This window comes from Diospyros lotus, chromosome 12 (genome assembly GCF_014633365.1).
Source record: "Diospyros lotus cultivar Yz01 chromosome 12, ASM1463336v1, whole genome shotgun sequence".
Lineage (NCBI taxonomy): Eukaryota > Viridiplantae > Streptophyta > Magnoliopsida > Ericales > Ebenaceae > Diospyros > Diospyros lotus.
In genome coordinates, this window is record NC_068349.1 from 18,052,422 (window position 1) to 18,079,603 (window position 27,182).

Consider the following 27,182-nt stretch of genomic DNA (forward strand, 5'->3'; position numbering starts at 1 on the left):
TTTATGATTTTCTCAGGTTTATTTATGGTTCGATTAGGGCTATCGAGCAGTGGGGCAGTGGTCGGTTGTTTGGTGACGTGGAGTAGACTATCGTACGGCCCTGATGTGGACCGTCAAGTGGACACTCCTAATCACTGGCTGTTGACCGGTGCCAGGCACTACTGACTAGCTCTGCTAGTATGTGATTTATTGCATGACTAGTTACATTGTATTACTGTTCATGATTTGATATGCACATGGGTACGGGTTGCATGTTGGGATATTCATTTATTGAGTATGCTTGGACACGGACATTCTAGTTTGGTTAGGTTGCATCTAGCATGGGCATATGCATCGTGTGTGGTTTACTATGTGGGCGGAGCATAGCCTGATGCCTAGATGTATGGGCTTCAGTGTATCACGTTGATGCTCACTACGTCATTGCATTTTTATGTGTATTGCATGGTTATTAGCAGTTATTAGTTCTCGGACAGGAGGACCGTTCCGAGGGAGCCTGTAGCTCGGGTGACGGGAGTACCGACACGGACACACGAGTGAAGAGAGCACTGACCCGAGACAGCGCGCAGGTTTGTTGGAGATACATGTTGCCTTTCAGGGTAGTAGTAGGTTGGTATGGGATTTGGGTGCCCTGTGTCTTGTGTGGGCCTTAAGAACCGGTATGTGCTTTTATTATGCTATACTATTGTGTTGTAATGTCTCATGACTTGTGTGTACATAGGGGTTTATTCTGGGGGAAAGTTTTCTGGATATGATCAGCCTTCAACATTTCTTTCTTTATGCTTGCTGAGTCTTTCGACTCATTTTGCTTTCCATCATTCCAGGTAGTGGCAGCGTGGGCCATGGCGAGTGAGTCAACTTTTAGCGGTAGAGTCGGTATGGTGTACATGCAGTCCCATCAATCCCTGTCAACTCTGATGGTTGAGTAGTATTTACTCTATTATTTTTACTGTGCCAGATCTTTCATCGAGTTTTGTGTATATCGGCACAAGAGTCTGTGTTCATTTATTTATCATGTGACCGCTGTGTTAGCGAGGTACCCGTAGTGCATGCGTGTGTTTAGCTTCGCTTCCACTGCTCTTATTTTCGTATATGCATGCTAGAGTGGTTTTTGTCTCGTATTTCATTCTTTCTCCTTCCGTAAGTGCTCCGTTCGAGTAGTCCGGGTGGTTGGGGATATCCGTGCGGGGGTGTTACAATAGTGATGTAATAGTCTATGTAAAAGTATTTAATTGACATTATATATATATTTAAAGAATATAAAAATAAATATGTTAAGTGTCATTTCATATTTTTCAAGTAAATACTTATGCATGGTCTATTACATTATTATTATTCATCTTTATTGAAGATGAATAATATTATTTTAAAAAAAATATAAGAATGTGATCAACACGTACACATATAAGTAGGACTCACATATATATTTTTATTTTCTTTATGTGTATATGTGAATTTTATTTATATATTTTTTTAATTTTAAGTGTTAAATAAAATTATATTTAATTAAATTAATTGAGATGTAATTGTAAAAATTAAAATATTTAGATAAATTTATAAATTCACAAAAAAAATTTGAGTTTTTTATTTTTTTGGGGGCTATCTGCCCTATATTTAATTCAGAATAATGCTATTAGTACACCTTAAGTTATACAAAGGTGTACTAATGACAAAAATATATCTCATGAGGGACGTAGAGGTGCATGAAGAGGCACATAATATTTTGGTCATAATACCTCTTCTATAGTCTAAGACATAAAAAATGGTATACATGTAGCATAATTTTTTAATTTATTTAAGGTAATTCGTTAAATAGCTCATAGCTCCACTCGACCCCCATAACTGGCGGGTGAATATTGGGATTCTCCTCGATAAACCCTACTATCGAAATCATGATCGCACATGCTAGCCATCTCCAATGTCTGTGCATTCTGCCGTAACCCTAGCATTTCGAACCTGTTCATTATTCCCAAAAACCCCAGGCTCCTTCGGCCCGTGCCTTCAATGGCGTCTTCGAAGGTCGTTGCTGAGTACGCGAAGTCAGGTCGGTCTTCGTGCAAGAAGTGCTCGAAGGCGATCGCCGCCAAGGCCTTCAGGCTGGGGCTGGTGAGCCGAGACGCAAGAGGTTTCGACATGACCAAGTGGCACCACTTCAACTGCTTTCCCTTGGATTCGAAGGACTCGGTTGCTTCGTCTGATGAGATCAAAGGGTTCTCTTCACTGACGGTTGGTTCTTTTTATAATACCAGGTTCCCAATTTTACAGTTTGCGCTCGAGTTTACTGTGTAGAAGTCTAAGGCGATGTTTGGAATTAGGGTTTATAGGGGAAAATAGAATGGAGGCTCTGTTTGGGACTGGTGGAAATGGGAAAGAAAAGAAGGGCTAGAAAATAGAGAGAAATAGAGGGACCTGATTATTTTCTGTTTGGTTTTGCAAAGAAAACGAGGAAAAAGAACAATGCATATTATGCACTAAAAGTGCATATACGTTAGCAATTTCACGTTTGTTCCATTTTTCTTTTTGATTTGCATCTTCTTCAAGTCTTTTTTGTGTTTATGATTTCGCAGAGTAGTGATCAGGAAACTCTAAAGAAACTGATCGAGGAAAGTGCCTGCCCAACAGAAAAGGTATGGCTCTGCATTTCCTTGCTGCCACACGGGTGAAGGAATTGTGATGTCCTTAATGTAACTTATGCATGTAGATGCATGCAACTGTGATTATATTGCTGATGCTTATTTTAGTCGAATTTATATAAGCACAACCTAGCTATGCTGTAGGTTGTTGATGGAGCTGAAGATGAAGGAAGTGAAACGAAAATTGCTAGAAGTTCAAGGGTAAACAAACTGGCTAATACCAAGTCATTAGCTATTAGTGTGATATGACTTATATTTCCTCATTAATCAGGTCCGTAAGACAGATAAAGGTGGAAATGATGACCTGGAAGATAGGAATGCAAAGAAAATAAAGGTATGCAGATGCACTTTGGCAATGGTTCTTCAAGGATATACTTGGTAGGCTTCTGCTACATGATATTCAATGTCTCTGCCCTGGTTAATGCTACATGATGGTCAATGGTAATATGGTTTATGGATGGCTGTTGGGTGGTTTGCATTTTGATCCTCTTCTTTATGTTTATGGAAAAGTGCTTGGATTCTATCCTTAAATCAGGTTTTCTTTTTCTTTTTCCGGCAAAGTATATTCTAGCAATTCTTTATTCCTTTTTCAAACAATAAATGAAAAAATAATGGAATTAATCTTGAGAACTTAAAAATTGGTAACATGGCTCAATACAACAAAGGGTATAAGGTTACTAGCCTTGTGCCTTAAAAATAAAGTTAAAAGAACTTAATGATACCGATACAACCGACCTTGGAACCTTGTCGATATGATGATAATTGCACTTCCAGGCCCTTTTGTGCCATAGTTGAACCTCTTTTCTTTAATTTGAAGTTTGGAACATGGTCATAATTATGGCATATGAGTTTTTATATTGGAAATTTCAAGATTTCTGCAAATGATGTCACAGAAAAGCCTTGCCTAATTCATGAACCTGTTTTCAGAAAATCTCTTCAATAATTCTCAGCCTATACATTTAATGGAACTCATCAATATGCTCGTACATAAGGTAGAGTTTTTGAAATGAAAATTTAACTGAGCTTTATAAATATGTGATTTACTGTTTAAACAGAGTCACTGCTGCCATCATCATAATCATCAAGAACTGCACCTTATGCTAAGAGCAACTCTAAGGGGGAGTGCCAACTCCATAATTGTCGAAATGGCACCCCAAATTCAAAATTTTCCACTCCAACGGGGGTGGCATCTAGGGTTGTAAAATGGCAGCATTGTTCTTGGGGTGCCAATTTTCCAAACTTTAGAGAGAGAAAAGGGAGAGGTGCCATTGAATTGTTCCGTCATTTTTTCGATTCTACTATTCCAATGGTTACAATTCAATGGCTCTATTTTAACAAAAAAAATCTATAATAAATACATAGATTTTGTAAAGAGAAAACTTACCAAAGGTTGGAAAGTCATCTGAAAATCGCTATAAGTTTTCTGCTCCTTGATTTTTCTTTCGTCCATGAATGTTGGTGATGACAGATGGAGAAGGAGGCACAGAGAGAGGGAAAGGGGAAGGAGGCGCAGGAGAGGGGAAGGGGGAGGAGGTGTAGAGGAAAAAGGGAAGGGGAAGGAGGCGGGGGGTGGGGATGCATCCGAATAGCTGGCTCGGGCTATTCGGATATCCTTCGTTGAATGGGTCTTGTATCTAGATGTGGGCTTTAGTATCCGAATACATGACCTCTTGTATTCTGATAGCCTCCCTAAGTATCTGAATATGCCTTCGCTTTAGGGTGAATTTATTTAGCTAATTTTTCTAATTAAAGAATTTTTTTCTATTTTAGAATTTAAATTGATTTTTTAATTAACTTAATTTTTGTAATTTAATTTGAATTTTCTAATTTGATTTCATTTTTAATTTTTAATTTTTTTTAATTAAGGGTGATTTTATTTATTTTTTAATTGATTATTTTATACTCATTCTTTGAATTGATTATATATATATATATTTTTGTAGATGGTTTTGCAATTTGACGATTCTTTTATTGATTTGCTTATGAGCGATACCGATTTATATGATGATGCCATGCAAACCAATCTTGCAGTATTGGTGCCAGTACAAAATGAAGCTGTTCCAAGAGTGAAAAATCGCAAAGGATAAAGAACTTCTCTCAAGAAAAAGATAAATTAATTGTGTCTGTGTGGTTTAACACAAGTAAGTATGCAATTACTGGGAATGAACAACAAGGTGGTGCTTCCTGGCCTAGAATATTGAAATACTTAGAATTTCATGGAGGCAATCAAGAAGAGCGTTCGCAAGCTTTTATTAAAAGTCGTTGGACTGATATAAATGCAAAATGTGGCAAATTTGTCAGTTTTTATAGTCAAATTGAAAGATTGCGACAAAGTGGACACACCGAGCAAAATAATGTAATAATTGAGCTTTTTTAGATAGGCACTGCTATGATTTGATATTTGAACTATTGACCTAATGATTTTATATGTTTTTTGGGTTGATGAAACAAAAGAAATGTTTGCTAAGATCATTGGAACACCATTTAAATACGAGCATTGTTGGAATATATTGAAAATGGAGCAAAAATGGACTGATAATCTCACCAGCAATAAGAGAGCAAAAACCAATTCAACTGGTAGTCCTGCTGAAAATCATGTTGATTCTTGCTATTCAACTCCACATTTAGGGGATGACACTGAACCCTCGTCCACTTCTAACCTCGATAGGCCATTGGGCAGAAAGGCTTTGAAGAAACAACTTAAAAACAAAGAGCTGAAGATATACTAGATCATTATTGAAGAATTTCGGTAGAGACTTGAATGAAAACTACCGTAAATAATTCATTCGATGGTAATGGAACTTATACACAGAGAGTCCTAAAAACAATTAACTTATCTCCTAGATATCAGCTCACCTATCTCCTAGATATTCTCCTATTTTATAGGAGAAGATTACAACTTAATTTACAGATAACAAGATAGCCTACAAACTTTAAATAATTTTCAGAATTTATCTTTTTCAGCTTATCCAGTGATAAACCTTCTTCTTCCGTGAGATTATCTTCCAAGACTTTTAATGGATTACAACTTCTTCCAACACCCTCCCTCAAGCTGAGGAATAGATGTTCATCATTCCCAGCTTGCTTCTAAGGATTTCAAAACCCTGTTTTTGCATGGCTTTAGTTAAGATATCTGCCTCCTGATTAGCTGTAGGGATATACATCAGTTTTATGCCTCCTTCTTCTATCTCTTGCTTGACAAAGTGCCTGTCAATTTTGACATGCTTCATTCGGTTATACTGAACCGGGTTGTTCACAATGTTAATGGCTGATTGACTATCACTATAGAGCACTTTAGATGATGACATAGGCATAGACAGGTCACTCATTAATTTTTCTAACCAAATTACCTCACAAATTCCTCGAGAAATGGCCCGGTATTCCGCTTCTGCACTGCTCCGAGCCACAATTGGCTGTTTTTTGCTCCTATAGGTCACTAAATTGCCCCAAACTTTGGTGCAATACTCGGATATTGATATGCTATCTTCAATTGAACTGGCCCAATCCGAATCAACAAAGCCAACAATCCTCCTATCTTGATTTTTCTTGAATAACAGCCCTATCCCAGGTGTCCCTTTGAGGTATCTGAGAATATGATAGGCTGCCTCAAGATGTCTCTTGCTCGGTCGATGCATATACTGACTTATAATGCTTATAGCATAGGCTATATCTGGCCTAGTGTGAGATAGATAAATCAGCTTTCCTACCAACCTTTGATACCTCCCTTTATCTACCAAATAGTCTCCATTTTCTTCCTTATTTTTCTAGTTTGGCTCTAGGGGAGTACTTGCTGGTTTACAACCCATTTTTCCTATTTCTTGTAGCAGGTCCAGAGTGTATTTTCTCTGAGATATAAATATGCCTTCACTGCTCCTAGCTATTTCCAATCCAAGGAAATATCTTAATTCCCCTAAGTTCTACACTTCAAACACTTGCCTCAGCTGTTGCTTCAACCTCTCAATCTCTTGCAAATTGTCCCCTGTGATGATAATATCATCCACATACACTATAAAGATAGTTCTTTTTCCATTTTCTTCAACTTTAGTGAAGAGAGTGTGGTCAGCTTGGCCTTGCTTGTACCCTAGTGTGTATAGAGTATCACTAAACCTTTTTAACCAAGCTCTAGGAGATTGTTTAAGCCCATAGAGTGATTTCTTCAATTTACATACCTTTCCTTTAGTGCTGCCTTCTTCAAAACCTGGTGGAAGTCTCATGTATATATCTTCTTCTAGCTCTCCATTTAAAAACGCGTTTTTTACATCTAGCTGGTGTAATCTCTAGTCTAGATTTACAGCCAAGGACAATAACACCTGGATGGAGTTCAATTTTGCCACTGGTGCGAAGGTTTCATCATAATCTAGGCCATGGGTTTGGGTAAATCCTTGTGCCACAAGCCTTGCCTTGTATCGGTCAATTTTGCCATCAGATCTATACTTTATGGTGAAAACCCACTTGCTTCCCACTGCTTTCTTTCCCTCTGGTAGCTCAGTCACTTCCCAGGTATTATTTTTCTCCAAAGCTGTCATTTCTTCCATAACAACTCCCTTCCAGTTCTTATCTTGTAGAGCCTGATTAATATTTGTAGGAATAGTCTCCTGATCTAGACTTGCAGTAAATGCTCGGTATTGAGGAGACAATTTTGAGTATCCCAAGTGATTTGAGATGGGATATTTTGTACAAGCTCATACCCCTTTCCTTAGGGCAATTGGAATTCCAAGGTCATCTTCAACTCTGCTCTCGGTTGCCACCCTACCTTCTTCAACATTTTCTGGACTTATCCCCAAGTTAGATGAATGTGTAGGCTGGGGATTCTAAGGTCTTCTTGAGCAAACCTGGAGAGGAGGTTTATTCTTAGCTTGATCTTCCCTACAGGTCTCAGTATTTTCTCCTTCCCTCCTTGGATGATCTAAGATTGGATTGATAGAGTCAGTCTTTAGATTAGGATCATCCCGAGAATTCTCAGGCTTTTGGGATGGCTCACAAAGAGGATTAGGATAAGGATGACCAGATATAGGCAATAGAGTACTCCATATATCTTATGGGTTGTTGGTATTTTCTTGAGGCTGATGGTGTTTGATACTCGAAGAAGGAGACATCACAGGAAACAATGAACTTTCTATTAGTAGGATCATAACATTTATATCCTTGTTGAGTGGGAGAATACCTAACAAACACACATCTCGAAGCTTTAGGGTCTAGCTTAGATTGATTTGGTTGTTTTTGGTGTACAAAGACTGTACATCCAAACACTTTTAGAGGCAGAGAACTGAGGACTCTAGAATGGTGAGGAAAGAAATCAATAAGGACGCTCAAGGGGGTTTGGAACTTCAGAGTTTTTGAGTGTAGCCTATTGATGAGATAGGCGGATGTTAGGACAGCTTCCCCCCAATAGTTGCTAGGAACTGATCTAGCAAACATCAAGGCCCTGGCTGTTTCAAGAAGGTGCCGATTTTTCCTTTTTGCAATCCTATTTTGCTAAGGATTGTAAGGACATGAGTTTTGGTGAACAATACCATGCTCATCTAGATATTGATTGAATTCGTTTGAGAAATATTCTTGGCCATTGTTTGTTCTGAGAACATGAACGGTGGTTTGGAAAACATTCAAGACCATTTGATGAAACCTTTTGAATACAAGATAGGTTTCAGATTTTTCTTTCATAAGGAAAACCCAACACATCCTTGTATGATCATCAATAAAAGTGATGAACCATCGGGTATTGGTTATGTTGGATATCCTAGTTGGTCCCCAAATGTCACTATGAATCAAGTGAAATGGTTTTGATGGTTTGTAAGCATGTTTAGGATGAGGGCTCTTAGTTTGCTTTGCAAGGATACAATCCTCATGATTGAAATTCTGAAGTTTATTTCTGGAAAGATCTGGATACAAAAACTTGAGATATTCTAAGCTAGGATGCCCTAATCTTTGATGCAATACCATCAATTTTGACTCTAAAACTGAAGCTAACATGTTTTGAAAAAATAACCTAGACTCTGTAGGAGATTCAAGCTGATTTATTCGATATAATTCTTTTCTTTTCTCTACCTTGCCAATCATCATCCCCGAGGATATGTCCTGAAAAACATAATAAGAGAAAAATGTTATTGAGCAATTCCTTTCTGAAGTTAATTTGCTTACTGATATCAGGTTGCATCTCAGATTTGGTACATAGAGTACCGTATCTAAGCTTAGGCCTGATATGTAAGCCTTTCCCTTTCCTTGGGTTGAGGATTTCGAACATCAGCTAGTAGTACTGTTATTTCTTGATTCACTGGTTCAAAATTAGATAAGGTTTCCAGGGATCCTGTCATATGGTTAGTAGCTCTCGTATCTACAATCCAACCATTAGTATAAGATCTTTTAGATAGAAGAGAGTAGCATATATTACCTTGCTTTGCCAAAGACATCTCAAGGTTATTTGTTACTTCTGAACTCCTTTTTCCTTTAGAATGATTTAGTAATTGCCGAAGAGCCTATAACTGATCGTCTGTAAAAATGGGCATATTTGAGTTACTTTTCTCTGTTTCTGCAACATATGCGGATTGACCACCTTTCCGTTGGTTCCTTGGTTTCCACGAAGCTGGCTTTCCATGTATCTTCCAACAGGTTTCCCTAGTATGATAGGGTTTATTGCAGTGGTCACACCATTGTTTTTCTCTCTATATTTCACCTTTGGTGGAGGTAGAGGCCTTTCCTTGTGACATACTCAATGCTGAGTATCCTTCGTTTCCTGCATGTCCAGCATAAGGCAGCATCACTCGTTTCCTACTTTCTTCTCTTCTTACTTCAGCAAACACTTCTTTTAGAGATGAGAATGGTTTAGTACCGAGCAACCTGCCCCTTACTTCATCTAAATTCGAATTTAGGCTATATAGAAAATCAAATACTCTCTCTTTTTCCACCATTTTATCATACTTCATTCCATTCGCCGGACTTTCCCAAGTGATCTCATAAAAGAGATCCATCTCTTGCCACAATTCAACTAATGTATTATAATACTCAGTGACCGAGTTGTTATCTTGCTTTGTGGTTCGGATAGTGAACTGGACTTGAAAACTTTGTGTTGTGTTTTCAAGGTCCAAATATACCTCCTTGACAACCTTCCAAATTTCGCTTGCCGACTTGTAGAACAAGTATGTCCTACCAATCTTTGGCTCCATGGAGTTTACTAGCCATGCCATGATTGTGGCATTTTCTGCTTCCCAGACTCCATAAGTTGCTGCTTCTGCGCTCGGCTTTTCTATCTCTCTGGTTAGATAGCCCATCTTGCCTTTCCCTTTAACCACAAGCATAACTGATTGGGACCATTCATGAAAATTGGTTCCATTGAGCTTATGCATGGTTATTTGGAGAGTATGGCTATCAAGAGCTGTTGGAGAGATTGGAATCTGATGATTCCTAACCTGGGGAGGAGGATCAGAGGCTGAACTCTCACTTGGTGTAGAGTTCTCGGCCATTGTGATGATCGATGAGTTCTAGTTGGAGTAGAACTTCCTATAGACTGCCACAAACTGTGGCTTTGATACCATGAAGAATTTGGGTAGAGACTTGAATGAAAACTATCGTAAATAATTCATTCGATGGTAATCAGTGTTCGAAAATTCGGCCTAGGCGGCCGCCTAAGCGTCGCCTAGGCGCTGAGCGGCAACCGGCCGCATCGATTTAGGGCTACTCGGTAGCCCTATGCGCCATGGTCGACTAATCGGTTCGCGGCGCCGCCTAGGCGGACCAGGCGGCGCCTAACCGCCTGCGCGGCCGCCTGGGTCGCGCACGACCTGGGCCACCTAGGTCGTGCGCGTCTTGGGCCAACCTTTTTTCCTCCTCCCTTTCTCTATTTCCCGATCCCCTTTCCCTTTCTCTCTCTGGTTGTGTTCATCGCGGCTCCTCTCTCTCTCTCTCTCGCCTTCGATCTCTTCTTGGTTGTTCGCCACCGCCATTGATCTCTTCTCTTGGTCTTGCTCTCTCGTTGCTGCCGACCTCACCTGTTGCCTGTTGGTCGTTCTCTCTCGTCGCCGTTCGCGTCTTGCTGCGGTATGTATCCAACCATCCATCTTCCTCCGCCAATGCAAGCTTGCCTTTCTGCAGCAACTCAGCAGCAAGCAGCAACGCAAAGCTACTCATGGCTCGCTTGCATATTGCTTGCTTGCTGCTTCAAGCAGCAAGCTTGCTGCGTCAGCTTGCTGCTTCAAGCAGCAGCTGATTTGATTTCATTTGATGAGTTTTAGTTAAATTTTAATGTATATTATTGAAATTATTCAATACTCAGGGAAAAACAGGAGTCAGGAAGTGAAATGAATGATTCGGATAGGACTGGAAGTACGGGAGCATCGTTCGAGGCCTCCTCAATTCTTAAAAGGAAGTCAAATGATGTCGGATGGGAGTATGGAATGTTAATTGATCCGAAAAATATGGATAAAATTAAATGTAAGTTGTGTGGTAAAATTATGTTTGGAGGTGTTTACAGAGTAAAAGAACACATTGGCCACATTTCTGGAAATGTTTCTGCATGTCCAAAATCTTCTCCAACAGATCAAGCCAAATGTAAGAATGCTATTGTCGAGGCAAAGAATAAGAGGAAAAATAAGGAGGAGGAGGAAGATTTGATGAGATCAACTGTTAATATCTCTGAAAGAGTGGAAGGGGATGATAAAGATGAATTGCAAGAGTTAGGTAGCAGAAAAACGTCCCGTACTCTTGGCCCTATCGATAAGTTTGCAAGCTCCATCAGCCCTGAAACTTGTTTGAGTGCGAGAATGAGCCAAAGGCAACAAACTATTAGTGAAGCACTATTTAAAGAGAGAACACAGTCTGTTCGTGAATATTGTGCTAGATGGGTGTATGAAGCTGGTATACCTTTCAATGCGATTGACAATGATAGCTTCAAATTGTTTGTTGAGGCGGTTGGTCAATTTGGGCCGGGCTTCAAATCTCCCAGTCAATACCAATTGAAGGAACCGCTATTAAAGGGGGAAGTTGACAGAATAAAAGAGTTATTGAAGAAGCATGAAGAAGAGTGGGCACGAACTGGGTGCTCCATTATGACAGATGCTTGGACAGATAGAAAAAGGAGGAGCATCATGAACCTATGTGTTAATTCTAATGCAGGTACTGCTTTCCTTTCTTCTAGAGAGTCTTCAGATGAAGCACATACAAGTGAACTTATCTTTGAGTATGTGGATAAATGCATTGAGCAAGTTGGGCCACAAAACGTCATCCAAGTAGTAACCGACAATGCTGCCAATAATATGGGAGCGGCAAAATTATTGAAGGTGAAGAGGCCAAATATCTTTTGGACCTCATGTGCTACTCACACCATCAATTTGATGCTTGAAAGTATTGGAAAACTGCCGAAGTATAAGAAAGTCATTGATCAGGCCAAGAGTTTCACAATCTTCATTTATGCACACTATAAGACCTTGTCCTTAATGAGGTCATTTACGAAGAAGAGGGATATAGTGAGACCAGGAGTTACTAGATTCGCTTCTGCTTTCTTGACTTTACAGAGTTTGATGGAGAAAAAGGCCCAATTGAGGGCAATGTTTACCAGCTCCAAATGGGAGGAGTGCAAATGGTCACAGATTGTTAAAGGGAAAGCAGCCTATGCTACTGTGATGAGCATTGCTTTTTGGAATGGTGTGACTATATGCCTTAAAGTTTTTGCACCTTTGGTGAAGGTGCTTCGAATTGTTGATGCGGATAGAAAGCCTTCTATGGGCTTTTTATGTGGAGAGATTAAGCAAGCAAAGGAAGATATTAAGGAGGCCTTAAATAATCTTGAAAAGAACTATAAGCCTATTATGGAGATTATTGAAGCAAGGGTAAAAGATAGGCTAGATAGTCCACTACATTTTGCAGCTTACCTTTTGAATCCCTACTACTTTTTCAAGGATATGGATATACAACTTGATAATGAAGTGATGGATGGGCTTTTTAACTGTGTGGAGATGTTTTATCATTATGATGGTGAATTGCAAGGCCATGTTATAAATGTTGAGTTGCCAAAGTATACTCGTAAAGATGGAGCTTTTGGAAAATCGTGGGCAACTCAAGGGTGTGCGAAAAATGATGACAATTATAATCCAGGTATAAAATTCTTTTAATCCTTTCTATTGTGTATTAGTGTATAAATTAAATTTGTTTACTTTATACTTGTTTGACCTATGTAGTTACATGGTGGATGACTTATGGAAATCAAACTCCAAACTTGCAACGAATGGCGAGAAAGATTCTCTCGTTAACCACTAGTTCATCCGGTTGTGAAAGAAATTGGAGCACTTTTGAAGGGGTTAGTGTATATATGAATTATATTTATTTACTATCAATTATTTATCCTTATTCAGTTATCATTTATATTGATATTGCTTTTATTTTATTTATGTAGATACATACGAAGAAAAGAAATAGACTAGACGTGAATCGATTGAACAATCTAGTCTATGTTCAATTTAATGCGAAATTGATGAACAAGCACAAAAGGGAGAAGGAAAGGAATGTTGATGTGCTACTTGCTAGTGATGCTAGTAATGCACAAGGATGGATCGTTGATGGAGAAGATGATGAAGAAGTTGAGCCTGGTATGGGACTCACTTGGGAAGTGGTTGGTGAAGCATCGGGAGCAGACGAGATGCTTCAAGCTCGAAGAAGTTCTAGGATGAGAGAGCTTCATGAAGATGATTTTCAATCAGAAGAAGAAGATGAGCAAGAAATCAATGAATTTGATTTTGAGTCCGATGAAGATCGTGTATTGGAAGAATATGGAGAGGAAGAAGACCAATTAGATAGTTAGACTTAGATTCTTCGGTTATGGTTTATGTTGTATTATTGCTACTTCTACCTTCTTGAACTTATAACTAATATAATAGTTTATTTTTTGAGTCTTAATTCCATTATTTCACTTGTCTTTTCAACTTTGATTTACCTGAAAATAATATCAAATTACATCAAAAGGTTTTTAGAAAAAAAAAAAAAAATCATTTTTCCTAGGCCCCGCCTAGGCGCCCTAGGCGCTAGGCCCCAGCCTGGCGCCCGACTAGCGCCTAGCGCGTTTTTGAACACTGATGGTAATGGAACTTATACACAAAGAGTCCTAAAAACTGTTAACTTATCTCCTAGACATCAGCTCACCTATCTCCTAGATATTCTCTTATTTTATAGGAGAAGATTACAAATTAATTTACAGATAACAAGATAATCTACAAACTTTAAATAATTTTCAGAATTTTTCTTTTCCAACTTATCCAGTGATAAACCTTCTTCTTCCGTGAGATTATCTTCCAAGACTCCTAATGGATTACAACTTCTTCCAACAATTACCACTGGAATCAAAGAATGGAAGTGGAACGACAAAAAATTGAGCGGCATGAGAAAATGTTTGCTCATTAGGAGATAGCATTGGAGCAACATCGTAGATAGTTAAAAATTGAAGAAATGCAGTTAGAAGTTAAAAAAAGGCAGGTAGAAGTTGAAGAAAGGTGGGTAGAAGTTGAAGAAAGGCATAATGAAATGAAAATCATGGAAACTGACACTATTGGCATGGATCCAATTTTTGCAACATATTGGAATAACCTGAGATTATGAAAATTGGGGTTTTAATTTTTAGTTATTATTTATTATGTTGCTATTATTTATGAAAAATTGTGTATTAAGTTTGATTGCTATGAAAGTACTTGTGAAATTGAAAATACAACTTGAAATTGAAATTTAAAATTTTGACTATGAAAATATATTCGTTAAATTATGATTGTTATGAAAACTATATCCGTTAAAATATAATCGATAAGTTTAATTACATTTTTTAATAAAAAATATTAAAATGACACCACTATTTTGGCACTTGCCATTGGAGCAGATTTATATTGAGGGATGCCATAGGCCCATAACACTGTTCAAAGTTACAAATGGGTGATTTGGCATCCCAAAATGGCAACCCCTTTTGGAGTTGTTATTCCAGTTAATGCCAAAATAGGGGTGCCTTCCTCTGTATTTCTCTCCCCCCCCCCCCTCGCGGCTCCTTCCCCTTCTCCTTCTCCTCTGTGCCTCCTCCCCCTTCCCCTCTCTTGCACCTCCTTCCCCTTTCCCTCTCTTTGTGCCTCCTTCTTTCGTTTGCCATCACCAACATTTATGGCCAAAAGAAAAATCAGGGAGCAGGAAACTTACAGCGATTTTCAGATGACGTTCCGACTTTTGGTAAGTTTTCTCTTCACAAAATTTATGTATTTATAGAACTTTTTGGTTAAAATAGAGTCGTTGAATTGTAACCATTGGAATAGTAGAATTGGAAAAATGACAGAATGGTTCAATGGCACCTCTCCCTTTTCTCTCTCCAGAGTTTGGAAAATTGGTACCCAAGAACATTGCTGCCATTTTGCAACTTTGGATGCCACCTCTGTTGGAGTGGGAAATTTTGAATTTGGGGTGCCATTTCGGCAGTTATGGAGTTGGCACCCCAGATGTCACTCCCCCTTGAAGTTGCTCTTAGTGGCACGACACTCATAATATCAATTGACTTCTAGAAGTCTCATTGATCAAAAGACATATTTATGGACTCTTGAAATTTATGTGGGTATGAACTATCTAATTGACAGTGAGGTATCGGCCTGTTGATTTGCATGATTATCATGGTAATCACTAGACTGAAGTTAGCAGCCTAGTTTTCTATTGTATGGAGCTTCTCAATATTGTATTTATTCTTCCTTTTTTAGCAAGTTGTATGGACACAGCCATAAATTTCTTATATTTAACATTTGATTGCATTCAGTTGTCTGTGAATTCTGAAGGAGCCAAGCTGGGCATATCTTTTTCACTTTCTGATGCCAAGGATAAATATAAGGTACAATCTTGTTAGGACCAATTTATGGATAATTCCAACTAATTTCTATCATATTATACAATGTGCTGGCCATTTTTTGTCAGGGTAAAATTCTGAAGCAGAACTGGTGCAGTTAATGTCATTAAGCTGCACTGATTCAGTCACGTTGTTTAATTTTACTAAGATTCTCTTTAAATTACCCTGATTCAGGATGCTACACTTTTACTGAAGTGGAAAGCATTTCAGACAGTCATATTCCTTGAACAGGTGAGATGGATTACTACAAAACAATTGTTAAACTGCAGCTTATTATTGGATAAGTCAAGCTTAAGGTTCACATTCATATTTGTTCAGAAAGGAACTCTACTTTTGGCCTGATTGCATGGTCATGTGCTTGAGTGCTAAAGGAAGATGCGGTTCATTACGTCACAAGTTTTTAACTGTACCAGTAGTTGCAAAGTATTACAGTACCTTTATTCTTATAAACAAGGATATTGATGAGATTGCTTTTGATCTACTGTTAATTCTCTCTCTCAACCACATATCTAAAGTTGCATACTGATGTGATTATTGATGCTCAATTTGACATGTTGGAGATTTCATTGAAGTTCTTCTGCTTCCTTGGAATGGCAATGAATATCCATGTGTTTCTATCATAATGTTCTGCATTGAGATGGCATCTAGTGTTCCTTGCATGTTGCTGATACATTTTATTTTTCATAGGATGAGGGCCTTCATGATTCAGGAAAGATTGCTGCATTTGATTTTGATGGATGTCTTGTGAATACATCTATGAAAAGGTACAACAATCTCTAATCATATAAAAGTTATGGTTAGAATTTTTATAAACCTTAAACTGTTGCATTGCATAGACTATATTGTATGAAGCTCTTCAGAGAGGAGGTTTTCATGTATTAGATGATACCCTGACATATCTAGTGACAGTTTTCAGACATTTGTTTTGCAGTTATTATTATCTGATATATGATAGAGCAATGCAGCTAAATTTCATTTGGCACAGTGTTATCTTTTGTCACATTGTAATTCTTCTCCATGTCTGCTACTATGGAAAAATATTCTCTGTGCTTGAAAGAAGGTGGGGGTCCTGGCGGATGGACCTGTAATTCTGGTGCTACTACCAACTTTCAGCCTCATTAGAATCATGATTTTTAATCCTGTTGTATCGCATGATTGAAGAGATTAGTTGACAATTCAGTTTTACCTTATATGCAGAGTGGGTGCAGATGCTTGGTCGCTTATGTATTCTTCAATACCAGATAAACTGCAAAGGTTATATAGTGAAGGCTACAAGCTGGTCAGGTTCTTTTTCTGATGGATGGCCTTTGAAGATCTGATATTGAATCTAAACAAAAGATGAATAGTTGTATTACTTTTTCCCTGATATTTCTTATCACTATCATTACTTTGTTTTCATTAATAGGTGATATTTACCAACGAATCTAACATTGATCGCTGGAAGAATAAGAGACAAGTAGCTGTGGACTCAAAAATTGGACGACTGAGCAATTTTATCAAGCTCGTGAAGGTCCCGATTCAGGTGGTTCAATATTTCCATTATATTTTTGCCTTCCATCTGATGGTAATTAACTGGTTTAGATGACATCAAAGTTGTAATGAATTCCTGAACCCATAGTGAGATAAAGGCTTGACATGTTATAGTTTTGTACATCACTTATCTTTATTAGGACTGCTAGTTCAATCATCAATTAATAAGATAATTTGTGTATGCACACCTTAGTTTATGCATTGGTGTTTACAAAAGAAAGTGAATGGCATGTTTTTTTTGTCACATGGGTGGAGGACATTGTCATGGCCTAAGCCTGACAATCCTTCTTCCTATTTGATATGAATAGGAGGATGTTTTCTAAGGAACTGAGCAATGAACTGAGGGGGAGAATGAAGAGAGAAAGAGAGATCAGAGAGAATTGGGAGAGGGAGAGATTGTGAATAGGGATAAAATGAGCTGATATTCTCGATTGATTCCCAAGGAAATGGGTAATAGACGATTTATACAAGCAGCCAAGGAAGATTCCTGACAGCCAGGCAGTTGTAACCGTCTTTGCGAGCTCATTCCACTTGCACGTGGATTCTCTAGGCTAATAACCTCTGACAAACTAGAAATTACAGCAATACAAAATAGAAATTACAGAAATGACATCATAGTAATAACAGAATGCGAGAAATTGAAATCTAAGGTTGATCCGCAGCGTGACATCTCCCTCCTTGTTCAAAATTTCTTGTCCTCAAGAATGCTGAGGAGATTGGCCGATTTGGGAAATTACTTGAGCAGATCAGGCAGGTATTCCCATGTGCTGTCCTTAGCCGTTCTATCTTGCCACTTGACTAAGATCTGGATTAGGGGTGCTCCCTGTTTGTAAATGACTTGCCTGTCCACTATGGCCTCTGGGTCTAGAGTCTCACGAATCTCCTTAGGCAACATAGGTAAAGAGGAACTCACTCTTTGTGCTCCTACCAACTTCTTCAAGAGGGAAACATGGAATATTGGGTGGATGTGAGAGTCCCCTAGGAGTTGCAATCGGTAGGCCACTTTCCCAATCTTAGCAGTTATGGGGAAGGGCCCATAATACTTAGGACTAAGCTTAGACACCTGCCCTTGAGATATAGACTTCAAATGAGGGTACTTGAGCCGCAAATACACATCTTCCCCCACAACAAAGTTCCTCTCACTCCTCCTGCAGTTTGAAAATTGCTTCATTCTGTTTTGGGCTGAAGCTAACTCTTTTTTTAGTTGTTGTAAAACCCTCTTTCTTTGCTGCATATATTCCTCCATGGTAGCCATTGTTGAATAATTTCCCACTGCTGGTAAGACAGGTAGTTTGTATCCAAATAGGGCCTCGAATGGGGACATCTTAAGGGATGTGTGGTGGTTGGAGTTGTACCACCATTGGGCTAAGGATAACAACTTGTGCCAGCTCTTAGGGTGTAGGAAACTCACACACCTCAAGTACGTTTCCAAACTTTGGTTAACCCTTTCTGTCTGGCCATCTGTTTGCGGGTGATAAGTTGTGGACATGTTCAACCTCGTTCCCAAAGCTCTCATAAGCTCCCTTCATAAAAGGCTGATAAAAATTTTATCTCGATATGATAATATGGCCTTAGGAACCTCATGCATTTTCACCACTTGGTCCAAAAAAACTCTAGCCAGATCTTGGGCTGTAAAGGGGTGTGTGAGTCCTATAAAATGTGCAAGTTTGGTTAGCCTATTGACTACCACCAAAATGCTGTCCTTGCCTTCTGATTTTGGTAGGCTCTCAATGAAATCCATAGATAAACTTTCCCATGCCTGGTTTGAGATCAGCAATGGCTGCAAAAGGCCTGGGTAAGCCACAGTTTCACTCTTGCATCGCTGGCAGATGTCACAAGCTACTACAAACTTCTTCACTTCCGTTTTGAGTCCTGGCAAAAAGAACAGTTGCTTCACTTTGACGTAGGTATTCTGCACCCTTGAGTGCCCTCCTATTGTAAACTCATGCAGAAATTGTATTATCCTTTTTTTGAGTTCACCATTATTCCCTACCACTAGTCTCCCTTGGTATCTCAACAAGCCCCCCACCAAGGAATATTCTCCCCCCTCACCTCTGTTGATAATTGCTTTTTCCAACAAAGCCTTTACCTTCTCATCCCCTTCATAGTTGGCTATTATCTCTTGGCACCACTTAGGAACTAAGGTAGTGATGGTGATCATACTTCCTTCTTCATGGCACCTAGAGAGGGCATCCGCAACCACATTTTCCTTCCTCTTTTTTGTATTAAATACTGTAATCTAATCCCATTAGCTTGGACATCCCTTTCTTTTGAAGTTGGGTGTGCAATTTCTGTTGCAAAAGAAACTTTAAATTCTCATGGTTTGTCTTGATGACAAACCTACCCTCCTTCAAATAATGTCTCTATTTTTCCACAGCTATTAACACAACCAAAAACTCTTTTTTATAAATGCTAAGCCCCATATGTCTAGGGCCTGGGTGAGGAAGGCCAATGGTCTACCCTCCTGCATCAGAACTGCCCCAGCTCCTGTTGCACAAGCATCGGTTTTTAAGACGAAGGGTTTGTTGAAATTTGGCAACTCGAGAATAGGTACTCCACTCACTGCCCCCTTTAGCCTTTCAAACGTTGTCTTTGCCTCTGGCCCCCAATTAAATCCCACATTTTTCAAAAGCTCAGTTAATGGTTTGCTAATAATCCCATAATTCTTAACAAATCGGCGGTAGTAACCGGTCAATCCAAGGAACCCCCTCAATGCCTTGACTGTTTTTGGTCTTGGCCAAGCCACCATAGCTTCCATCTTCTTAGGGTCAGTACTAACTCCTTCTTTGGCAATCAGATGTCCCAAGTATTCTACCTGACTTTGACCGAAAGCACACTTGGTTCTCTTGATAAAGAGCTGATTGGATCTGAGGACTTCAAAAGTGATTCTCAAGTGGCTCAAGTGTTGATCAAAGGAAGGACTATAAATGAGGATATCGTGAAAGAATACTAGTATAAACTTCCTTAGGTAGGGCTCAAATATTCGGTTCATAAGGGATTGAAAAGTGGCCGGAGCATTGGTGAGCCCAAATGGCATCACCAAGAATTCAAAATGGCCGTGATGTGTCTAAAGGCTGTTTTGTGGGTATCCTCAGGTCTCATCCTTATTTACCCGAGCGTAGGTCTAGCTTAGAGAAGAATTTGGCTTGATGGAGTTCATCCAAAAGGTCCTCCACTAATGGTATAGGGAATTTGTCCTTGATGGTCATGGCGTTAAGTTGGCGATAATCCACACAAAACCGCCATGACCCATCCTTTTTCTTTACTAGTAGAATAAGGGATGCAAATAGGCTATGGCTAGGTTTAATGAAGGATTGTTGCATCATCTCCCTAACCATTTTTTCTATCACTAATTTTTGGACTGGTGGATAATAGCAGGAATGGATATTAATGGGTTCTGAATTGGGTTTGAGGTTAATGGCATGGTCAAATTCTCGGGTAGGAGGAAGGGTTTTTGGGTCCATGAATAGGTTCTCAAATTCAATCAACAATTTATCAAGGAGAACTAAATCATGTACCTGGTCAAGCATGCTCTTCGGTGTGCTGACTTGGAAGTGAATTTCTCCTTGGTCCTCCTTATTGTCCAAGTCCTCTTCCATTGCCGCAATGGAGAATATCTGGGTCAGATGGTCCCACTTGCTTTTGAGCACCTTTTTCAACCTCTTGCCCGTTATCAATTTGTAGGTTCCCGTTTCTCTTCCTCCGGTTAGAGTCAACTTCCTCCCCTCCTTTTCAAACAAGACTTCCATTCCGTTGAAGTCAAAGTTGATAGGGCTAACTCCTTTCATCCAATCCACCTCCAAAACCACGTCACAACCTCCCAATTGCAATAACCTCAGATCTGCCTCGAACTCCTCCCCTTGCATCTCTTAACAAAAGCCATTCCAGGCTGATTTGCTCAATACCCTTTGACCGTTGGCTACTGTCACACTTAAAGGAGGTGTCCCTGCGAGTGGACACTTCAACCACCTGGCCGTGCTTTAATCTATCTATCAAAATCATGAGGTTGCCTCCCTTGGCTTGCCCCTCCACCTTAATAATCTTGTTGTTGGCTACTCCCTTCAAGGCATGAAGGGATATTTCCCCGTTATCTTCCTCCTCTACATCCTCACCGTCTACTTCTTCTGCCTCCCTTAGTTCCTTATCTTCATTTCCTTCCAGCAATAGAATTTGTCTTTTGCACTGATGGCCAATGTGGTATTTGTCCCCACAACGGAAACAAAGGCCAGCTAGCCTCCTCTGTTCCCTTAGTTGCTCCCCAAAAGGTACTGAACCTGAGCTCGATCCCCTCTTACCTCCACTATTCACCTTTGCTGGTTCTCGGCCATAACCCCGCCCCCCTAAGTTAGAGGCTCCTGCCACCATCCCCTTCGTCTGCTATCTTTGTTTTTTTAATAGAGCCTCCACCACCAATTCTTGTAGACGGGCATTTTATGCGGCTTGTTCTACAGTCTGAGGCCTTAGCACCTTTACCATCGGTCTAAACTCATCATTAAGCCCACTCAAATAGCTAGATACGAAATAAGTTTATGATAGATGGGGGTTATGCTTGATCATGAGTGATTGCAACTCCTCAAAACGTATCTGATAGGCTTCGACACTCCCAGTCTGTTTGAGTTTATTAAACTCTTCCATTATATCAACCATGCTCCTTTCCCCAAATATTTCACATAGTTTCTCCGAGAACTCCCCCCAAGTGGCATTCCTTCTTAGCCTTAAGCATCCCTAAAACCAGGCATCAACTGCTTCATTGAAGTAAGCTGACGCCAATGACACCCTTTGCCCCTCGGGAATGTTATACCAATCAAACATTCTCTCACGTTTTCTCAGCCACTAGCGGGGATTGACTCCTTCGAATGTGGGAATTTCCATCTGAGGCAAGGGAAACCTAGGTTGGTGAGGATTAACTAGACCATCCCTTCCCCTATCCAGTAATTTCTCAAATTCCTCTTCTGGGTCAGCCTCAATCTCTGAGGTGCCTTGCCCCCTATCTCTCCTATTTCCTTGTAGGATTGGCTCTGTTCTCTCTCTAGGGGGAAAGTCGAGGGACATACTTACCTTGTTTTGGCGAGCAAACATCACCATAAATTACTGTATCTAGGCTCCCAAGTCCTCTCTTACTCTTGCTATGGAACCCTCTAATCTTCGCTCCAGACCTTCTATGGAGCTCTCTAACTTGCGATCCATTGCCACGATCGCTTTATGACTCCGAGTAGCTCTTAACTCTAGTTGTTCAATTCGATTCTGGGTATCAGTCATAATTGAGCCAAACTGTTGCAGTTGCGACTCTAGTGCCTTCGTGCGAGTACCTTCTGGCATGATTTCAGCTATTGTCCCCGAGGACCACTGCTCTGATACCAACTTGTTACGGCCTAAGCCTGACAATCCTTCTTTTTCCTATTCGATATGAATAGGAGGATGTTTTCTAAGGAACTGAGCAATGAACTGAGGGGGAGAATGAAGAGAGAAAGAGAGATAAGAGAGAATTGGGAGAGGGAGAGATTGTGAGCGGGGATAAAATGAGCTGATATTCTCGATTGATTCCCAAGGAAATGGGTAGTAGACGATTTATACAAGCAGCCAAGGAAGATTCCTGATGGCTAGGTGGTTGTAATCGTCTTTGCCAGCTCATTCCACCTGCACGTGGATTCTCTAGGCTAACAACCTCTAACAAACTAAAAATTATAGTAATACAAAATAGAAATTACAAAAATGACATCATAGTAATAACAGAATGCAAGAAATTGAAATCTAAGGTTGATCCGTAGCGTGACAGACATTTTACTCGAGTGACAGAATGTCACTAACAATTTCCCCTTCCTAGAAATTGGAGAAATTGCTTCAATACTTTAGAGGCAATATGCCAAAATATTAAAGCATGAATATAGTTGTAAGAGAAGGTGAGCCTCGGTCTAACGGTAAGGTTGCTTCATTGTGACCTCTCTAGGTCACAGGTTCAAGTCAAAAACGATCTTGCTAAGCAAGGGTAAGGTTGTGAATAATTGACCTTTCCTAGAGCCCGCAATAGAGGGCCTCACTGGGTTCACCTTTTTTAAAATGAATATTTTAAGAGTGGTTGTTTAGAAGTTTATGGAATTACTTCAAAGCTTCTAAAATGCCTGCGTCTTTTGATTTCCCCTCAAAATTTTGCTGTTAACGTACATAAATACACATATTTCTTATTTTTGCTGGCATTGCCTTTCTCCTGCATCTATAGTAATAAGTGGGTTTAGGCTTGACTTCCTGCATCTGTACACATATATTCATGGGTTTAGGCTTGACTTGCTGCAGCGCACTCTCTCAGTACAAGTTCCTTCACTATGGTGCCTTAATATTTCTTCATATCATCTGGCATAGGGTTTCAGTGCTTTATGGTTTATGCATGATTTTGTTCAGAAATAAGAATGCCATATGCCTTGAGAGAAACACATTGTTTTGATTTGTGTTTAGGATGTGGGAACTTTATTTTCTTAATGCTGCTGAACTTGTCTGCAGCTCTTAAAACATAATGATGGCTTATGTAGTTAGAATATCATAGAAAATTACAGGCTTTCATTGGGAATTACCAACGTGCAGGTATTCATAGCTTGTGGAATAGGTAAATCTGATAGCAAAACAGATGACCCCTTTCGCAAACCAAAGCCTGGGATGTGGCATCTTATGGAACAGCACTTCAACTCTGGCATTTCAGTTGATATGGATCAGTTATCTTTTCTCTTTCTTGCTTGCTTTTAGTTTCTAGTCCAGCAAGTTTTTCTTTGTATGATTATACTCTTGATCTGACTCTTAATCTATGCACTTGTAGATCATTTTATGTTGGTGATGCAGCTGGGAGACCAAATGATCACAGTGATGCTGACATCAAATTTGCCCAGGTATAATTGAACACGCGTCACTATTAATTCATATCATTATTATTCATAAGCTGATTGCATTTTGAGTTTTTATCCCCACCGTTCATGAAAAATTACTTTTTAGTTTTTACACTTTATATATAATATGATTCAGTTGGCCTTTCACTCTTGACGATGGAATGCTACACTCAAAACATGATACCTGGCTTATTCATAGATTCATTTTTTCGCTATATCATTATCAAACATGAGTTAATATCTGGGGGGAATTGGAGTCGTGATTTGGAGTGTGGCAAATTGTAGGCTTTTCAAGCCTAGTTCCTTATTTCATGTTAAAACTCACTGAAAATGTCATCTTTCATCAATTGGCTTAAAAGAATAACAAGAATCTAGCATCCGGGTAGCTTCCAAAGGCTACTACCCTATGGAGCCCATGGCACAGTCAATTATGGTCTAGCCTGGTTTGTGGGAGCATCTCAGATCCATCATATTACACTTAAAGAGACTTATTGTCCAATATCATAGAGTTTGACAAAAAACTTGAATTTAGGAATCTGGGACCTGGGAAGTCATTGCAACACATCTTTCTTTAATCTTTTTGATTTGTTCAATAAGCATATATACTACACAGAGCATAGGAGAGGATGTAGATGTGGGATACAACCCACCGAATGCTCTCAGTAGTATGGTTTGCGGTGTCAAGACTTTTAACAATTAATTGTTTCTGGTTTGCAGGCCATTGGTTTAAAATTTTTCGTTCCAGAAGAATACTTCAGCACGTAGAGAGCATCTGGTCGTTGGACTGTGATTCATGAAATTCCTGTCCTCTTTCTTTCTGGCAACTAACTACTGTTTATCTAAAAACAAACCAACTGTTGTGTATTCATGGTAGTAGGAAGTCACTGTAAATACCGACCACTGCTTATCGAAAAACTAATGAACTGTTGTTAGTGCTACCCTTTGCAACCCTTATAAAAGCAAAAGGGAAAGACTGTCTACAAATACGACTCAACTTGACTCTCCAGCTACCAAACTGGTAAGCAGTCTTGCAATGTTACATGATATAAATTCTTTAAGACCGATGATTAAAGTAGAAGGTAGTAGGAAGAATACAATACAGTGACAAGGCAACAACAGTCGGCAACATAGCAGCTTCATTTCTTCCCTTATAGTGATACGCCCGACAAGGCTAGGTGTTACAAGTATACATTAGTTGTGTATTATTATATCTTATTATGCTTAACTGGTATATTGATAATACAAATTATTTGATTTTTAGACACGACAACATGATGCATCATCACAAGCATCAGTAGGTGGCCCATCGAAAGGTAGTGATGCTCTCTAGCCCTCGCAACTAGCTATTTTTGAGACTTCATTATGAATGGAGGTTGCAGATGCGAAGAAAAAAGGTCGTGTGTATGAAATGAGATTAGAAGCTCATGTCATCCTTGTTGATCATTCCTACCATGTACTGTCACCATCGCCATCGTCGTCGATCTCATTCATGGAGCAGACTTGACAAGTTGTTAGGGAAGTTGTGGATCTCATAAACTAGCACTTGTCAGCTGTGGAAGATAGACTCTAGAACCCTTCTTCATCTTGGCAGCCATGGAATCCTTTGGATCATTAGGAGAATCCATAATTGGCATGAATAGATTTTTGGTTGTACAACTACTATTCATGGACGATATGTATTATTAATACTATTTTATGCATGGATTTATTATAATGAGTTTATATTTATGCATGATTTTTTATTTAGTTTGTATATTGTGCGTATCAAGTTTAATTTTAAAATTTTGGAAGAAAATATTTTTTATTTTTTTAATTTATTTTAAATTTGAGACAGATTTTGAGTTGTCTAAAAAATCGTCTCAAAAAATTGTCTTCGAACTCCTCTGGAAAAAATTTGTCTGAAATTAGAGATGATAAAAATTCTTCTCAAAATCTCTCTCGAAATTTTTTTTAGATCAAAGACGAAAAAATTCATTACAAATTAGAGACGAAAAAATTTTGTTTTAAAATTCGTCTTGAATTTCGTTTCAATTATAGAAAGAAAAAATTCATCTCAAATTTTGTGACAGTCTTTTTTTCAACGACCCAAGACCTGTCTTAAACCAAAATTTCATTTCAAAATTTGTCTCAAAATGCCTATTTTCTTATAGTGTCCATGCACACCTCATGTATGTATGCCATGCGTCCCACAATCGATATTTTAGGGGGTATAATACCCTTCATTTAGAGGGATTTTCTTTATCTTCTATCCCACTTAGACACCAAATTCACGTAATTAAACCTAAGCACTTTACTAAATTGCTTATTTATTTGGAGGAGAGACTATTTCTTTTTCTCGAACTACTTGAACCTACTTTGCATGATGATCATGATCACTATTGATCTAAGCATTGGAAGGCTCGCACATGAAAAATCCCTGCATGCTTTTTGCATTATAAAATTATTTTTTTGTAGCAATTTTAAAAATAATTGCAAAACATAATATTTTGTGACGATATTTTTAATTTTGTGGTGGTTTTATAAAATCGTCGTAAAATTAATTAAAAATTAAATTTGCGATGATTTTTAAAAAATCGTTGCAAAAATTTAAAAATAATTTCATAATTTAAAAATAAAAATTAAATTTTGGAATAGTGTTTAAGAAATCGTAGGAAATTTTAAAAATAATTTAATAATTTAAAAAAAAAAATTAACATTTGTGGTTGTTTTGCTAAATTTATTTAAAAATTAAATTTTGTGACGATTTTATAAAATTTTAAAAATAATTTAATAATTAAAAATAAAATATATAAAATTTTAATAATTTATAAAAAGAAATTTATTTTTATTTTATTCCGTTATTTTTTATTTTATTCCATTATAAAGAAATATATTTTTATTTTTTATTAATTAGTTAATTTAATTTAATTCAATTAATTTTTTTAATTTATTTCATTATTTTTAAAATATATATTTTTTATGCAATCAATTAATTTATATTAAAAAAATATAAAATATAATTCTAAAACTAGTGGTTAGATTAATATATAATTAATATGTGTGGGTATATAATAAGGATGCTTCACAAATCAGATGGCTTTGAGCTCACATGCATGGCACGGCGGGAGAGGCTAGGGGTGTGGGTGAGCGGGAAACAGCGCTAAAATTTAAGATTTTTGAAATTTTGTGATAGTTTTGAAATCACTGCTAAATCTATTACTTTTGAATTTTAGCGACGGTTTTGAAATCGTAGCTAAATGTTTTAAAAATCGTTGCTAATTCTATAATTTCACGACGATTTTCAAACGGTCGTAAAAAAATGTAATT

At 38.4% G+C, this 27,182-nt stretch overlaps 2 protein-coding genes across 2 annotated transcripts; both read left to right on the plus strand.

Moving 5' to 3' along the window:
• The first annotated feature begins 1,840 nt into the window (after positions 1-1,840).
• LOC127786687 (polynucleotide 3'-phosphatase ZDP-like) lies at positions 1,841-24,814 on the plus strand. Its single transcript, XM_052314264.1, has 12 exons — positions 1,841-2,223; positions 2,565-2,624; positions 2,775-2,831; positions 2,902-2,964; positions 15,388-15,459; positions 15,649-15,705; positions 16,162-16,238; positions 16,672-16,753; positions 16,880-16,996; positions 23,581-23,708; positions 23,810-23,879; positions 24,594-24,814. The coding sequence occupies exons 1-12, from the start codon at positions 1,900-1,902 to the stop codon at positions 24,639-24,641; spliced, it is 1,155 nt and encodes a 384-aa protein (XP_052170224.1). The 5' UTR covers positions 1,841-1,899; the 3' UTR covers positions 24,642-24,814.
• On the plus strand, positions 4,698-15,381 carry LOC127786686 (uncharacterized). Its single transcript, XM_052314263.1, has 3 exons — positions 4,698-12,713; positions 12,797-12,915; positions 13,012-15,381. The coding sequence occupies exons 1-3, from the start codon at positions 10,922-10,924 to the stop codon at positions 13,414-13,416; spliced, it is 2,316 nt and encodes a 771-aa protein (XP_052170223.1). The 5' UTR covers positions 4,698-10,921; the 3' UTR covers positions 13,417-15,381.
• Positions 24,815-27,182: the final 2,368 nt, after the last annotated feature.

What these genes read in the sequence shown, in the direction of transcription:
- LOC127786686 (XM_052314263.1), top strand. Translation starts at nt 10,922, where the DNA reads ATGAATGATTCGGATAGGACTGGAAGTACGGGAGCATCGTTCGAGGCC. An exon ending in TGATGACAATTATAATCCAG is followed by an intron (nt 12,714 to 12,796) that starts GTATAAAATTCT and finishes TGACCTATGTAG; the next exon opens with TTACATGGTGGATGACTTAT. An exon ending in ATTGGAGCACTTTTGAAGGG is followed by an intron (nt 12,916 to 13,011) that starts GTTAGTGTATAT and finishes TTATTTATGTAG; the next exon opens with ATACATACGAAGAAAAGAAA.
- LOC127786687 (XM_052314264.1), top strand. Translation starts at nt 1,900, where the DNA reads ATGCTAGCCATCTCCAATGTCTGTGCATTCTGCCGTAACCCTAGCATT. An exon ending in ATTTCAGTTGATATGGATCA is followed by an intron (nt 23,709 to 23,809) that starts GTTATCTTTTCT and finishes ATGCACTTGTAG; the next exon opens with ATCATTTTATGTTGGTGATG. An exon ending in CTGACATCAAATTTGCCCAG is followed by an intron (nt 23,880 to 24,593) that starts GTATAATTGAAC and finishes TCTGGTTTGCAG; the next exon opens with GCCATTGGTTTAAAATTTTT.